The 12200-nt window shown below is 54.1% G+C and overlaps 1 protein-coding gene across 3 annotated transcripts in view; it reads left to right on the top strand.

The window, feature by feature from the left end:
* ATP2B2 (ATPase plasma membrane Ca2+ transporting 2) overlaps positions 1 to 12200 on the top strand; it is a 116696-nt gene that overhangs the window by 103399 nt on the left and 1097 nt on the right. The window contains exons 17-20 of one of the 3 annotated variants that reach the window (XM_042979511.1): positions 1685 to 1896; positions 2077 to 2184; positions 4018 to 4200; positions 5448 to 5561. In XM_042979511.1, coding sequence (XP_042835445.1) covers positions 1685 to 1896; positions 2077 to 2184; positions 4018 to 4200; positions 5448 to 5561 — 617 coding nt within the window. Of the gene's footprint in view, positions 1 to 1684; positions 1897 to 2076; positions 2185 to 4017; positions 4201 to 5447; positions 5620 to 12200 lie in introns of all 3 variants that reach the window. The other 2 variants (XM_042979512.1, XM_042979510.1) reach the window with 2 other exon arrangements.

Genomic DNA, 12200 nt, shown 5'->3' with positions numbered 1-12200 from the left:
CTGGGACACGGTGGCCCAGACACAGCGTTCTGGATTCACATCTGCCTTCTCATTTGCCAGGGAGGTAACAGAGGCCCAGGGAGGTGAAGTTAGTTGCTCAAGGTCACAGAGCAATTCCTGGGCAGAGCCAGGCCCCCTCTCAGGTCTGGCCCACCCCAAAGCCAGGGCTTTGCCACTGATGACGGCTCCAGAAACTGAATACACACCGTGCAAGGCGGCACCCAAGTGCTGATTTATGCTCCTCTCACCTGCCCCATAGGAGCCCAGGGCTCTGGCCTCTCCTCTGACCCATCCCTGCACCTTATCCTCGCCCCTGAAGGCATCCTCACTGAGACTTCCCTGGGGAGGTGCCGCATGCCTGCCTAGCCACCAGCTATTTCCACAGCATTCTCATCTAGCCTGCTTCATTTAGGTTTTCCAGCCACTCAGTGGGGCCGGCACCTGTGCCACCACCATACATTACAGTGAGTGCCCTGAGGCACACAAAGGTGAGGTAACTTTGCCTGGGGGACGCAGCCCAACTCAGAAGCCTGGGTAAAGACCAGGCCTCGTTTCCTTGGGTGCTTCAGAGATGATGCGGGCCAAGCCTACCCCTGGGTCACAGAAAGGCCCAGAGTGGGGAAGGGGCTGGTCCACAGTCACACAGGGAGTGGGGGCCAGCTGGGAGTCCCCAGCCGGGGCAGGGCCCCTCCACGTGAGGAGCTGGGCTTTCCATGCCCATAATGAGCACTTACCTGCTAAGTCCAGGGCACAGGTGTGGGTAGTGCATGGACCCTACTCCTCAAGGGGAAGTCCTCTTGTGTAAATTTTGAAAGCAATGTGTTGGCAGGACTATCGTAAAGGTTATGTGTAGAGTCTTTGAAGAAGCCACATGAATGAAAAACTAGGAGAGAACGTTGCCAGGTGGGGGAGGGGAGAAGAGGGCAGGTTCCCGGTCTAATTGCTGGCTTCCCCCACTTGAGCACCTACCCTCAGTGGTCTTGGATTCAGCTCAACACCTCACACTCTGAAAATTCCACAAGCTCTCCCAGCACCTGCTTACGCAGCTTTGCAAAGGGATATAGAATGACATCAGGCCTGCCACCTGTAGCTGTCCACACAGCAGCCGGGGGGGGGGGGTTGACTCTCCCCCATCACGTGACAGCTCAGGTACAAGAGAAGGAGGCCACATAGGCAGAGCCGGCCTGGCCTAGGAGTCCCAACCTCCAGGCAGCACTCGATGTTTCCTGTAAGAGCCCCAGGGGTCTCCAGAGGCCTCAGCAAGGGACACATTCAGTTACAAGAAGTAGCCCTTTCAGGGGAGCCCAAGGCCACAGGCTCCACCAGGGATTCCTGGTTCACGCCCAGTCCTCCCAGTCCCCGATGAGTTTGCCAGCTGGAGGTCACTTTCTATAAGCAGTGTCAGCTCACAACACAGCTGGCATTCCACCTTTATCAGATCTCCACAGAAAAGCGAAGTAAAGTTCACCCAAGGTCTTTCCCCCTAGAGAAGAAAGGGTTCTGTTATTCCTCCACTCACACTCAGGACCACGCAACAGCACAAGCCCACTCTGCCCCCTGATATCCAGAGCACCGCCTCTGACCTGCATGACCCACCTGGCTGTGTAGGAGAGGCCCCCACGCGGGGCCAGCGTCTTCCCCAGCCGTGGCCCTCAGCCTAGTTCCCTCCCTCTCGGCTTGGCAGGCGAGAAGATGTTCCAGATCGACAGTGGGAGGAACGCGCCCCTGCACTCGCCACCCTCGGAGCACTACACCATCATCTTCAACACCTTCGTCATGATGCAGCTCTTCAACGAGATCAACGCCCGCAAGATCCATGGCGAGCGCAATGTCTTTGATGGCATCTTCCGGAACCCGATTTTCTGCACCATCGTGCTGGGCACCTTTGCCATCCAGGTAGCCAGGCCCCACCCTCACCTGGGCTGGGGTGGGCAGTGGACAGGCGGGGCCCCTTGGCAGTGCCCTGAGAGCCCAGACCCCTGAGTTGGCCCCTGATGGCCTATCTCTCTCTCTCTCTCTCTCTCTCTCTCTCTCTCTCTTTCTCTCTCTGTCCCTGTGCTCCCCTTTAACCTCCAGATAGTGATCGTGCAGTTTGGGGGGAAGCCGTTCAGCTGCTCTCCGCTGCAGCTGGACCAGTGGATGTGGTGCATATTCATCGGGTTGGGAGAGCTCGTCTGGGGTCAGGTACGTTCTGGATGGATTCTCAGCAGGGGGAGAGAAAGAGCACTGGACAGGGAATCCGGGAGCCCCAGGAATAAGTCCTGACTGCCCTGGGCTCGCTGTCTGGCCCTAGGCAAGGTCCTCCCCATCTCTGGACATGTGAGCGATGGGGTTTGGCCCCAGGTCCCAAATACTGGTCTTTGGGGTACCACCACTATAATTTTTGCTATAGATCTATATACCTCTGATCCTACTATTTGCTTGATGGTTTCCCTCAATCCAATCAGTTATTTTAATTGAAATTATTTCAAAAGGCAACTTTATGTTGTTAACAGGATTAGAAAATTGGCATCATCTGTCATACACAGAAGCTAACCAAAAAAATAATAATGCAATGAGAACTATGTTATTAAACTCTAACTAGATCCTGAAGCCAGCTTGTTGTCTAAAGGGGTCCAAGCAGAGACTCCTTCAGAGGGCTCCAAGGAAACAGAAGAGGGGTGAACGCTGCCTTGTCTCAGAGCTATTCAGTGCTGTGTCTGAGATCCTCCCCAGCTTTAGGGAACCATGGGCTGAATGCTCTGTGGGGGCCCTTCCAGCCGTGACCCAGAACATTCTCCCTACTTTTGCCCAAGTCCTAAGCATGTGTGCGTGTGTGCATGTGTACATGCATACACACACACGCTCACACACACGTGCACACACTCCTTCAGAGCACGTCTGCTTGCAGACAGACCAGGATGCAGTGCTTGGGAGAAGTACCTGGAACTGGATCTGGGCCAAGGGGGCCTTATTCCCAAGGTGCTCCGTCATCCAGGTACTGGGAGCCCCAGGTTGCCTGAGACATTGTTCTTGATTTCAAGCTGTTCCAGGCTGGAGTGGGAAGTTGCAGTAGCAGAAATTAGATAGAAGATAAAGAAGAAAATTTAGTTTCATCCAAAAAGGTCCTTCTTGCAACTTTGGAGCTTCTTTGGGAAGTTGATAAACTAGATTTGACTTTGCAACCCCATTCCTTGGGCACCCTCACAGCCAGGCCATCTTTATCCTCCTAGAGCCCACACCCTCAGGGAGCTCTTGGCTTCTGGGAGAGCAGGCTCCTGACGCCTGAGGATTATGCCGGTGGGAAATGCTGAAACCTCCAGAGAACCTGTGAGACTGAGTGTCCAGGCCAGCCTCTGTTTGTCCCTACAGGATAGGAAAGGGGCCTCTAATCTCTGTCACCTCAGCCTCCCCATAAGGTCTGTCTTTCAGGTCTCAGCCCCACAGACAAGCCCTTTGGAGGACGATTAAGGATAAAAGCATATCCCCTTCCCATATTGCCTTCCCTTTCTGGGAAGGCAACCATTCCAAGTCCTAGGACTGGCTGCCCCCAAGGTACCCGTGCCCTGGGCCCCTATTGCCCACACTCAGGTTCCACAGGACCAAATGATCAGGAGGAATGAGCCCAGGGACCTGAGGGCCAGCCATGAGCCAGGCTCATGCACAGCAACTTAGATACACCACCCTGCTTAATCCTCCAACTCTGAGAATTACCCCCAGCTTTACAGATGGGAAAGGCAGAGCTCAGAGACATTAAGTGACTTACCCAAGGTCATGTGGCCTGTAAGGCCTGGGGCATATTCAAAGTCACATCTGTCCAACTCCTGAAGGCCAAGATTTTCCTCTGAATGAGTGAGTGACTTAAAAAGCAAATCAATAAGCAATTATACAAGACGGAATTGAGGAACAGGTAGGATGAGTTAAGGAGCGAGCTGAGCATGAGTAGGTAAGTGGGGAGGAGAGGGGGGTGGGGTGGCAGGGCAGAAGGAGGCCACCTGTGGGACGACCCCCATCACCCTGCCGCTGGACCCCCTGCAGGTCATCGCCACCATCCCGACCAGCAGGCTCAAGTTCCTCAAGGAGGCGGGGAGGCTCACGCAGAAGGAGGAGATCCCAGAGGAGGAGCTGAATGAGGACGTGGAGGAGATAGACCACGCTGAGAGGGAGCTGCGGCGGGGCCAGATCCTGTGGTTCCGAGGCCTGAATCGGATCCAGACCCAGGTACGGGAGGCTCCCAGGGCGGGTGGGTGACGGAGACGGGCGTGCTCCATGCCACCCCACAGGCACTCAGAGACCGGACTCCGGCCCTGCTCTCCCATCTCACCAGCCGTGTTCCCCACACGCACGCTCCCGTGGCTGCTGAAGAAGCTGCGGCCTCCCCAGGAATGTTCCGCCTCGCCCCGCAGACCAGCGAGGGGTCAGACTGGGGGTCACACCCACCATGGGTTTCGAGGGGGGATGCCCCAAAGCGGGGAGGGGGCCTGAGTGCTGAGGTGAGTGAGGGGCTCGGGTCGGGGTCGCGGGGCAGCCACCGGGAGGGGCAGTGCAAGGGTGGGCACCAGTCCATGTAAGGGCAGAGCCAACCCCACATTCTCCCGGGCCTGGGGGTCAGCCTGGGAGGTCCTGGCGTCTCTACACGTGCTTACATGTCCTCCACCTGGGCCTTCAGACACTGCCGTCCGCCAGGGTGTTGACGCCACTCTGGGAAGCAAAGTTTGGTCTTCCCCACACATACACAGACACACACGTGCACACCAAGGACACACATGCCAAGCACACGCGTGGGACGGATTCCTTCCCCAGGACGGAGACACGTGCCACAAATGTGTAGGCCCCACACACTCCTGCACAGCCCTCTGCCTAGGCTGGAGCTGTAGTTCACACTGTGCGTTCACAGCCCTGCGGGATGAGGGACACGGGGGACTAGGAAACTAAGAGAGGGTGGGTCCCTTGCCCCCCCATCACTCTGGGAAGTACTGCCCAGCCCCTACCTCGATCCGCCAGGCCTAGGCAACAAACAGAAGATCACCTGGGCTGCTCCACACCCCACAGGGCACCCCCAAACATCCTCTCATTGGCCTCCACAGCCCTGAGAGGTAGGTATGCCCCCCTAGTTTTAGGGGTGACCAAGGTTCAGGAGACAGCACTCTCTGAGAGCCGGGGTCGGGGTGGGACAGGTTTCAGACCAAGAGCCTCCTGACACAGCCTGGGTTCTCCCCCACGACAAGGACCCCAGCACACGGCCCCCTTGGCCAGCCCTCCCTGGGACTCTGGGACCTACAGATGGGCCTGGAGCTGAGCAGACATCTTGCAGAGGCTTTGAGTGTGTCTGGTAGTCTTTGTTTGACTTTAAGTGACGTTGTCGTTGTCACCGTGGCTGCGGCTGTTCTCGTGGCATTGCGCCTGTCAGTCGTGTAGCTGTGTGTCCGTTCTTCTCGCAACTTGTCTCGTTCTCTCCTCCGTTGCAGATTGAAGTAGTCAATACTTTCAAGAGCGGGGCCTCCTTTCAGGGGGCCCTGCGGAGACAGTCCTCCGTCACCAGCCAGAGCCAGGACGTAGCCAATCTCTCTAGCCCTAGTCGCGTGTCGTTGTCCAATGCTCTTTCCTCTCCGACCAGCCTTCCTCCTGCTGCAGCTGGGCGTGAGTGTGAATCCTTACTGCCTCGGGCGCCACCGACGCCAGTGCTGGGCGGGCAGGGGCCGGGGCACCAAGGACACGGGGGGCAGCCAGTCATGGCGAGGCCCAGGGGGCTGAGGGACCAGAGCCATAGAGAAGGGTCCCAGTTGGTCAGGAGAGCATTGCCAGTCATGGGGTGGCAGTCATTTGGTGGGCCAGGGTTGGCTGGGGTCAGGGTCAGGGATTTAACCACTCAGCTAAGAGGTCGTGAAGGTTGAAAGTGGCCAAAAAGGTCTGGGTCAGTCAAAGGATCAGCATCTAGAGGGGAGTTTCCCGTGATCAAATGTCCCAGCACCACAGGGTCACAGCAGCCAAGGGACAGCAGTCAGTGGGGAGGGCAAAGCATCAGTCTAGGATCAGTCTAGAATCATACTCAGTCAGGAAAAGCCTAGCCCATGAGGGCAAAGTCAGAGTTGGCCAAGCAGTTAGAGTCTTATAGTCAGGTAGGTAGGGGGTTACCAGGGGTCAAGGCCCTGAGGGGTCACAGTCAAGTCACAGTGGGGTGCAGCCAAGAGAGGGGTCACTATAGGTCAGAGATCCTAGTCGGTGAGGGCTCCCAGGCCATCAAGGAGATCACAGCCTGGTAGTTCAGAACCTCTGCCTTCTCTCCTTGTACATCTGAGGACATCCACTGCTTTACACACACTTTTCCCTGCACACTGAGAGTCTGACCCCTTTCTAGAAAGGACAGAGCTCCTGACCCATTCAGCTTGACCTCAGGTACAAAACGGTGGGCCCAGGCTCACGTCTTGGCTGGGTGCCAGGAGGCCCTGAAGAACCTGGTCTAACCCGTGGCTTCTGGCCCTTCCTCATCTCAGGGATAGCGGGGTACTCTGACCTCCTCCATCTTCTCCCTCCTGCCAAGCTCACCTCCTCCTCTCAAGTGGAGACTTCTGACCTGGGTCTCTCATTTCTGGCCTGTCGAGATCTTTCTGAACCACCCCTCCCCCATGGCTTCAGGCCCCAGGGAGAATAAGAAGGGTCTATTTGCCACCTGCCTCCTTTACCTTGTCTCCAGTCAGCCTCTCCCAAACCATAAGGGAACCCCTGGTTCTCGTCTTCTCAGATTGCCACAGTGTGTCTGTTCTAGCCCAGCTTTTGACAAGGAACAGACTCTAGGCTTCATCTCTCCATATTTTGTAAAGTGCCTGTTCCCCCATCCAAACACAGTACACCCACCACACACATCCCCTTCCACTGGGTGGGAAAGGACTTGCATGCAGGGTGGGACCTGGGCCATCTGAGCCCTCTGGTGGGAGACACAAGCCACAGAGAGACTGCTGATGGCATATGCTCATGTCCCATGACTGTTCAATGGATGCAGCCCTGCCAGGTAGACAGGATAAGGGGGCGGGGGGGTGCGGAAAGGGGAACAAAAGCCCTTCCATGTTCACTCATTAGCACAAAATCCCAGCAATGGGGAGGTGAAGCCAAAGTGAAATGGAGAGCTATTTGAGCAGATGGTGTCCAAGTCGCATGTCTGTGACTATCACTAGGAAGTCACTGCCAGGCTTTCTCAGGGCAGGAAACACTTTGGTCCCCTCCTCCTCCCCTTTACAGCAGAGAGCCTCACCCAGCTGACCTACTCCTGCGTCCACATAGCTCTGGCCTTGCTCAGCACTCACTACCACCTTTCTTGAAGACCAATGACCAAGTGTTCTGGTCTAGGGGCACCTCGCTGGCTCAGTGGATAGAGCATATGACTCTTGATCTTGGTTCAAGTGTAGAGATCACTTAAAAAAAAAAAAAAAGTTCCGGTCTGGAGAGCCACTGGCTGAAAAATCCATTTCTTTTGGCTCCTGCCACCCCTCCTGGTGACTCCTGCAGCCCCCTGGCTGGGTCTGGCTGCCAGCCAGTTTGGCTTCTGAGTGCTCACTCAGCTGTTTGTCCATCCCGGGTTAGCCTCTTTCTTGAGGCATGGTGCTTCACCCTGGCCACAGCCAGAGACCACCTGGCATTTCTGGGTACCCATGCAGCCTTTGGAAGTCTTCCTGTGGCATAGCCCCTCACCTTAGCACTTATAGTCTAGGGAAAGAGCTTGGTCATCTCAAACCTGGGTAATATCATTCTCACCTTTTCCTGTGCCATTTATAAAACCATAAGGCCAGCCAAGGAACAATCAGCTCTCAACACTTCTTCAGAGAAACACCCATTTTTGCCCGCCTCTCCAAGGACCCAACAGGAATGGTCAAGCGTGACTCCCTCATCCAATTGCCATCTTGTCTCCTTAAGCATTTTGTATTCCTACCCTCTATTGGAGACTCCAGACTGTAATTCAGCATGCTTTATGGGAGCCTGACCATCCCCCCTAGCCAAGGGTACTGGTTCCAAAAGAGATCACGACCTCTGTGGTTTCAACACACACATTTTGGTCAATACAGTCACAATGTGAACTCTAAATAAATAGTCCCAGTTCCTCCTTCTCCTGAATAGTCGTTATAACAATGACATACCCTCTGGTCTCCAAGGACTCTGAGGGCCCTCTAGCTACTGGCCAGGGTCCCTTCAAAAGCCAAAGGCTTTCTTCCCACAGGGAGGTGTGAAGCCAGTAGCCACAGTTAAGAGAAGGGGTCCCAAATTGGGTGGGATGGAAAGGTAGGCTGCCTCCCACCTCCTCTGAGGAGGGTCTTCCTCCTGGGGATTCTCCAGCAGAGGAGGATAGCCATATGCATTCTGAGTTCAAAATACCTGGAGTCTGTATATTCTAGAAGGAGTCAAACCACTGTTTCCTGGGTTATCAAGAGTTAAGTACCAAGGCCAGGGACCCCTGTCCCTGGGATGGACTTCTGACTCATGACCTTGGGGTGAGGAGCCCCCCCACCACATCACACATCGCTCCCCAGGCACCACTGTGGGACAGAGGGTGCCAGGCAGACAGGTGCATGCAGACGTGACAGGCAGGTCAGGCTGGCATCCGGAATGTTTGTGTGGGAACTCTCGTCCGCTCTCGTGCTTTCCTCTTCTGACTCACTCAAAAATGAGAGGTTTTTTCCCCCAGAAACTTAAAGGCACACGCCTATAAGGCCTTATACTTGAGCCTCACTCAGCGTTTTCCAAAGCTGTTCCCATATTCTTCACTTCACATATGCCTCGCAAATGAATAGGAGGAAGGAGTTTCTTCAATATATCCATTTAACTGAGAAAGACACTGAGGCTCAGAGAAGTGGACTGACTTGACCAAGATCACCCAAGTGAGTGGCAAGAGGCCTGACTCCAAAGTCCCTCATTTTTCCCACCAGTGCACACCACTTTCCAGACAAGCGCATAGACCTGGAGCCTGCAGAGGTGGAATTTTCATTCCAGAACCAGTGCCCATGCCCATAGTCTCATACAGTGGAAAGGAGCCAATCCTCTGGGATTTAGAAGGCCAAGAAAGCTGTCTCTCTGCTTGAATTTCTACCAGCCTGGCAGGGACTGGGGAGAAGGGCACCTCCCCGCTGGTGATCCAGGACAAAATTAACATTCAGCTCTGACCCAGGGCCAAGCTACACTCATCTGCACCCATCTCAAACCACTTTTGTATTTAGCGAGTGTGTGGCAGGCTCCGTGTTGGTCAGTGAAGGTCCTACTCCTTCAAACCAACCAAGCCAAGAACTGCAGGGTCCTTACCCAGAACCGGCCACTTTCTGGCCACTACCAGAGCGGGCATCTTCTATTGCCACTTCCCCGTCACATTCCTGATTCTGAGGACTGCTAGGAGCAAGGAGTTTGCATCTCTTAAGGGGAGAAATGAAGAAGGAAAGAAAAGAAAACTGTATCTCTCATTAGCGTTTTGGTAACTGACTTAGTGCAATCTTGGGTTGGCGAGAAAATGGCTTGCTTCTGGGGTGGGGCCTAGACCTCTCCACTGTCTGAATATTCCATGTGTTTGTTTCCCTAGAGGGCTAGAGAACCCTGGATACAGAGTTCAGCAAGAGAGAGTGAAATTAAAAGAGGTTGTGAGTCTTTAACCTTGAGCCTGAAATGAATGTGAATCAATCCCAGACTCTTGGCTTCCCTGAAGCCGGGTAAACATTCGAGTATGTCGAACCCGTCCCAGCCCGGGGCCTACGCATTTCCTCAGAGCCCTCCAACATGGGCATGGGTGTCCTACTCCCTTTGTGCCGATGAAACCAAAATGTCTAAAATCCCACAGGCCCGGTCCTCACCCCTCTCCCCTCCCCCCATGCCCAAATGCGGCTCACGCCCAAAAATCTCACTTTAGGGTAGGCAGGGAAGGGAGGCGGAAGAGCTTTTTTTCTTCCCGTATTTTTTTTTTTTTCCATTTCAGCCGCGGAGTGAACCGAAGTGGAGACTTGAGATGGCCGTGGTGGGGTGTCCCGAAAAGTCTTGTCCCCACAGTCTTGTCCAGAGCAGTTCATTCTCTCTGTTGTCTCCATGCCAGGGGGAGGGCAAGGGGCCTGCATCTCATTGTGTGTCGTCCCCTCTGCATTTTCAGTCACATGACAGGGTCCTGCCACCATCCCTCCTCCTCCACCAGGTGCCCCAGCCAGCATCTTATTGCAGTTCAGCCTCAGAACACACTGGGCACTAGGCTGGGCAGTTACAGTGATTATTATTCCCATTTTACAGATAAGAAAACTGAGGCCCACAACACCTTTTTCATTGTTTTCACTGAATCAAGGGTGTAGTGGCCTGCTCATCAGGAGATCAGAATATTTAATAATCTCTGCAGAGCCACGAATGGGGAATCCAGGGAGAAAGAATCCTCGGAGCAGTGAAATGCCTGTCGGAGGGCCAGCACTAATGCATGGCATCTGCAGGCACCTGCTACCTCTTATTTAAAGCATGATTCCAACAAGGAGGCTCCCATGCAGTCCCCAGCCCCAGCACATAAGAAGGAAAAGGGACAGAGATGCTTTTGAGAAAACAAGGAAAAATCAGAACTACTAATGATGGCTGACAACAAAAGAAACTTAACAAACAAAATCAAAACTGTGGGGTCTTACACAAGACTGAAAAGGATTCCTGACCAACTTGAAGTTAAACCCTTCTCTGTACACACTAAATAGATACACATATTATGTGCTTTAGAAACACTTCCCTCTGAAATAGTAAAATAGACCCTGAGCTATGACACTTAAAACCACCAGCCACAGTCACCCAGAAAACTCACTTCCATGGCCCACGCTTTCCCCACCTGTGTCCCACCAGCAAGATACCCCTGGGTTCAGCTGAGAGTTCCACAGATCCTGGGACCGCAAGGGCCTCCCCACAAGGACCCCAGCGGTCCTCTGCCTCCCGCGGGTCTGTGGTGTGGAGGCAGCCACTGCTCTCAGCTCCACGGCCACCTCGGCTGAGGCTCTGCTCCTTGGAGACACTGAGGCTGCCTTGTATTCCCCTGCCACTGCCTCCACTCTGAGTTGGGGCTAAGAATAGAGGAGAAAGTACCTTTTTATCCCAAGTTCCATCTGCCCCTGGAGATGACAGGCATGGCTTCCCCCTCCCAAGAGTCTGGAGAAGGGACCCCTCTCTTCAACACAGGGATCCTGTTCCTCTGCACTCTGTGAGACAGGACAGGGGACGACCAGTGAGGCAATGTGGTCACTTGCCCATGGTCAAGGCACCAAAAGTGCCAGAGCCAGGACTCAGGCTCAAGTCTTCCTGACTCTGAGTCCAGTGCTCTTTCCACCAACCTGGAAGACTCAAGATCCAACCCCCTTTCATGGTTCAGAGAACCATGGCTTCCAACGAAGTCACAGAAGGTGAAAGAACATGCTGTTTTGTGGCTCAGGTCCACACCCCCTAGAATCCCACCCAGGGCTGGGTTTGGCCATCTGATTCTGGCTTCCTTTTTTGGGGTTTTTGTGTTTTCAAAGCACAAGTAAATCAAATACCCCAGGAAATGAGGGACCCCAAAGCCAACTCCAATGACTGGCCAGGGCTTTGAGTCTATACTCGAGTGTTTACCTCCCAAATGCATGAAGGAAAGAAACGTTGGGTACAAAGACCTCCGTTCACATTGTCCAGGCTTCCAAGTGTAGCCGTGTGTCTGTCTGTGTGTGCTGTGTGGTTCCTGACCCCTCACCGTGGCATGCTCCTGCCCATGAATGTCATCAGTCTGCCGGCTCCTTCGTGCTTTCTGGCTGCCTCTGCTCTGCACCCCAGAAAGCCCTGAGTTGGCTTTGGTTTGCTTTGCTGCCTTTGGTTTGATGTTCCTGTTCTCTGGCCCTCATGTGTCTTCTCCCATCCCGGCTCATCCAACTGTCTCCCCCTTTCTGTTCCTTTTCCGTTTGTGACGTTATCTGTTCCATGTTGTATGGTTTCTTAACTGTGTGTGGTTTTTTTGGAGATTAATTTTCTAAAAATAGCCTCTCCTCCTTCCTCCTTTATTCCCACCTGGTCCCGCACCCCTTCTGCATGGTTGAACTTCTGCTCTAAAGTTAACAAGGCTCAGTCTCTCACTAGGTCTGGGTGGCCGCCGGAGTGGACTATGCTTCCTTTAACCACTGTTTCCCACCATCTCTGTGATGGGGCTTGATTCCTCCTGTCCTCATGCTGTAGTTCTGACCAAAACCAAAGCAGTTTTTAAAACCTCTCGGATG

Source organism: Panthera tigris, chromosome A2 (assembly GCF_018350195.1).
Source record: "Panthera tigris isolate Pti1 chromosome A2, P.tigris_Pti1_mat1.1, whole genome shotgun sequence".
Classification (NCBI taxonomy): domain Eukaryota; kingdom Metazoa; phylum Chordata; class Mammalia; order Carnivora; family Felidae; genus Panthera; species Panthera tigris.
Note: the sequence above shows the minus strand (reverse complement) of the source record. Positions and strands in the feature narration are given on the sequence as shown.